This window comes from Centroberyx gerrardi, chromosome 13 (genome assembly GCF_048128805.1).
Source record: "Centroberyx gerrardi isolate f3 chromosome 13, fCenGer3.hap1.cur.20231027, whole genome shotgun sequence".
NCBI lineage: Eukaryota > Metazoa > Chordata > Actinopteri > Beryciformes > Berycidae > Centroberyx > Centroberyx gerrardi.
In genome coordinates, this window is record NC_136009.1 from 31,203,912 (window position 1) to 31,207,541 (window position 3,630).

The 3,630-nt window shown below is 44.2% G+C and overlaps 1 protein-coding gene across 1 annotated transcript in view; it reads right to left on the reverse strand.

Annotated features, from left to right (window-relative positions):
• Nucleotides 1-1,289: 1,289 nt before the first annotated feature.
• fam49ba (family with sequence similarity 49 member Ba) overlaps nt 1,290-3,630 on the reverse strand; it is a 23,724-nt gene continuing 21,383 nt past the window's right edge. Inside the window, exons 7-8 of the mRNA XM_078287910.1 lie at nt 3,587-3,596; nt 1,290-3,515 (exon numbers count right to left, since the gene is read on the reverse strand). Coding sequence (XP_078144036.1) covers nt 3,446-3,515; nt 3,587-3,596 — 80 coding nt within the window. The 3' untranslated portion in view covers nt 1,290-3,445. The remainder of the gene's footprint in view (nt 3,516-3,586; nt 3,597-3,630) is intronic.

The window sequence follows — 3,630 nt, forward strand, 5'->3', positions numbered from 1 at the left end:
GTGTGTGTGTGTGTGTTATCTGTGTGTGTGTGTGTGTGTTATCTGTGTGTGTGTGTGTGTGTGTGTGTTATCTGTGTGTGTGTGTGTGTGTGTGTTATCTGTGTGTGTGTGTGTGTGTGTTATCTGTGTGTGTGTGTGTGTGTGCGTGTGTGTGTTATCTGTGTGTGTGTGTGTTATCTGTGTGTGTGCGTGTGTGTGTTATCTGTGTGTGTGTGTGTGTGTGCGTGTGTGTGTTATCTGTGTGTGTGTGTGTTATCTGTGTGTGTGTGTGTGTCTGTGTGTGTGTGTGTGTGTGTTATCTGTGTGTGTGTGTGTGTGTGTGTGTGTGTGTGTGTGTGTGTGTTATCTGTGTGTGTGTGTGTGTGTGTGTGAGATAGTGTATTGGGTAAAGATAATAGAATTTCTTCCATTATGTTTCAGATTTCCACAGTGAGTCACAGTGAGACATCAGAGCTTTGGTTTCTCCTGGTCAGTGTGTGTGTGTGTGTGTGTGTGTGTGTGTGTGTGTGTGTGTGTGTGTGTGTGTAGGGGGGGGTTATAGGAATGGGTGGGGTCTGGAACAATACTTCCCAGCTGCTCCTGACAGGATCAACACTTCATTCTTTTCACCGTTTTCTCACAAAACTCAAGATCCAGATCCAGATCCAGATCCAGATCCAGATCCAGATTTATATTATTTAAACGATTTGATATTTTTTTTTATTTTTTATTTTTTCTTATGCCTACTACGTAGTTGTTGCTTGCCTTGTCCTAAGAATTTAATTGTTCAGAATGACCTTGTGTGATACTGTGCATTTGATAAATAAAACACTTTGACTTTTGACTTTGACAGATCCAGATCCAGATCCAGATCCAGATCCAGATCCAGACCCCAAGAGACTTTCCACTGACAGTGAATGGGAGACTGAATGCAGACAGGACTTACAGCACCAGTCAACAGTCTGGACTCACTGCATTTCTCTTTGTTTTTACTATTTTCCACATGTTAGAATAACAGTAAAGACTCAAAACTATGAAATAACACAAACTGAATTATGCAGCGAGCAAAAAAGTGTTAAACAAATCAAAACTATCTTATATTTTAGATTCTTTGCCTTGATGGAAAGACAAAGGCTTTGGAAAAAAATTCATACATAGGATCAACTTCACTATTTATATTTGACTAAGAAACTCATTTCAAGCCTTTAGATCAGAAAGCTTTAAGAGATGAGACAGAAGCTTCAGTCAGGTTCAGACTGACTGGTGTGAATATAAAATGTTAATCTACAAAGCAATTAACAAGACAAGAAGATTTTTAAAAAATGTAAAAACTTTATTTGGCCAACAAAACCTGTTATAAACCCATGAGCTCCCTGACGCTGCAGCGACACACAGACAAAAACAAAAAGCTTTTTAAAGTCAGCAGTTGATCCGGAGGTTTCCCTCCTCAGTACCGTGCGTTCACCTGGCTAGTCCCCACACACACACACACACACACTTGGTAGCCAGCCCGGTCGGGCGGTAGCCACGTCCCGCCGCGGCCGCCGGTCCGCCTGCGTGAACCTGCGGCTGCCGGATCACATCTGGTTTCTGTTTCCCACACGGATCCTCCTCTGCTAATACTGACGTCCTTTAATCTGACAGCGAACCGCTCGGTGCCGTCAGTTCGCCGTGAGCAGACTGACCTGAATCACACGGCGGCCATTTTGAACACTCAGGGTGTGAAACTCCACCTGAAGAGTCCGGTCAGTTCTGAACCAGCATGATCATACAAACATTTAACATTTCACACTGAAAAACACATTAGAAACAAATGGATGTGAAGAGTCAGAGGATACCAGTTCACATTTTATATATTTGGTCCTTTATCACTACCAGAGTCTAGCCTGGCAGCTAGCTAGTAGCTAGCTAACTAGTAAGCTACTAGCTAGCTTCCTGCTAAATCAAAGCAGTTGTTCCTGAGATGCTGCTGATCTGATATCAGCTGGGTCTGTCTGGTTTTATTTCTTTAACGCTGGTTTTATATTTAAATCCTCGGGGAGTTTCCCAGCCTGAGCGAGCCGCCTGTTCACTTTCTTTAAGACAAGTGAAAATGAAAGTCCTGAATGTTCAGGGAGGAGGATCCATGCAGACTGATCAGCAGCTCAGATGTGAAGAGCCGAACGACGACAGGACACCGGAGACCGCCAACGATCACGCTGCGTTCAGGTCTCTCACGTCTCTCTGGCTGGTTTCCATTCAGGTTTGGGGCAAATTCTAAGCGAACTTTTGAAAAGTCGACAATCTTAAAATGCGAATCAGGTGCGTTTCCATCAACGGCTGTTAAGGGAGTGTGTGGTGAGACAAGATCACAATCCCAACTTTCCAAGAGTTACCTGCCATAGGAGAAGTAATAATTATTCTGTCAGGTAATCTGCTGCTGGCTGGATTTATTTCTCAGATGACTAAATATTACGGCCAATATTACAGGAGAAATGCCCGTTCAGCGCCGGTCGCCATGTATCTGGAAAAGAGACGCACAGAACAGTCCTGAGAGTCTCCGTGTGAAACACTTCAGGATCCAGAACATCTGATCTGCTGCAGGATCATCAGGCCGGTCTCTGAGCCGGTCTCTGGGCCGGTCTCTGGGCCGGTCTCTGGGCCGGTCCCGCCGGTTCCTCCAGAGGAACGCACCACAGCAGACCGGACAGAACCGGGTTGAGGAAACTCTGCCTCATTATTAATTGGCAAAATACGTTTTCAACGCCGTTTTTCAAATAACCTCTTCATCCACAGACGGACAAATCTTCCTCAAGTGAACGTAAAAACTGTTTTGCGATATTTGGGGATTTTTTTTTTTCGAAATTTGGTGTTTCCATTCAGCTTATTCCCATTTGAAACTTTCGCACAAACTGGCTCGATGGAAACGCACCTAGAGGAGGAACAGGATCAACTTGGAAGCATTAACGTGTTTTTAACTCTTTGAAACTCGCTGTGAGCCCAAATCCAAGATGGAGGTCGTACAGCCAAATGTGGATATTAACTTTAGAATCGGCCAAAGCCGATAGCAGATATCGCTCTCTTGTCGTAAGAGCGGCTGATGGACCGGTGTGAACACAACTGACAGTTTGAATGTTTTATTTCCTCAGACTGCTGAGTCTTTGTGACGGAGTGAGAGAAACCAGACCTCCTCCTCCACCTGATCAGCACCAGCAGACCTGAACGCTTTCCCCTGAACCCGGCAGCTCGTATTCACGGAAAATCTGATCTGACCTGAACGCAGCATGAGCAGTGGGATCATTACACCATCTTTTCGGGGACTAACCAAATAAAAGATTATTTTTTATAACAACATGAAATGACTTTTTTCAAACAATAGTACAATAAAAAAATGAATTCAGGTTAACACAGAAACATCAGCTCAAAGTTTGTTCAGTAGTTTTTTTCTTTTGAAATTGGGACCGAAACAGTTTCCTCTGCTGCAGCTTCAGTTCACCTGCAGCATGCTTTTGATTTGCTTGGAGGTAGAGTCATCGTTCAGATGTTTAGTGGTGTACCTGGGGGGGGGGGGGGGGGGGGGGGTAATTATAATACAGTAATGACATCAGAGCAAAGACAACAAGGTTACTGAAGGAGCTCTATAACAGTACAAGGTCAGGTCAAGGTCATAAT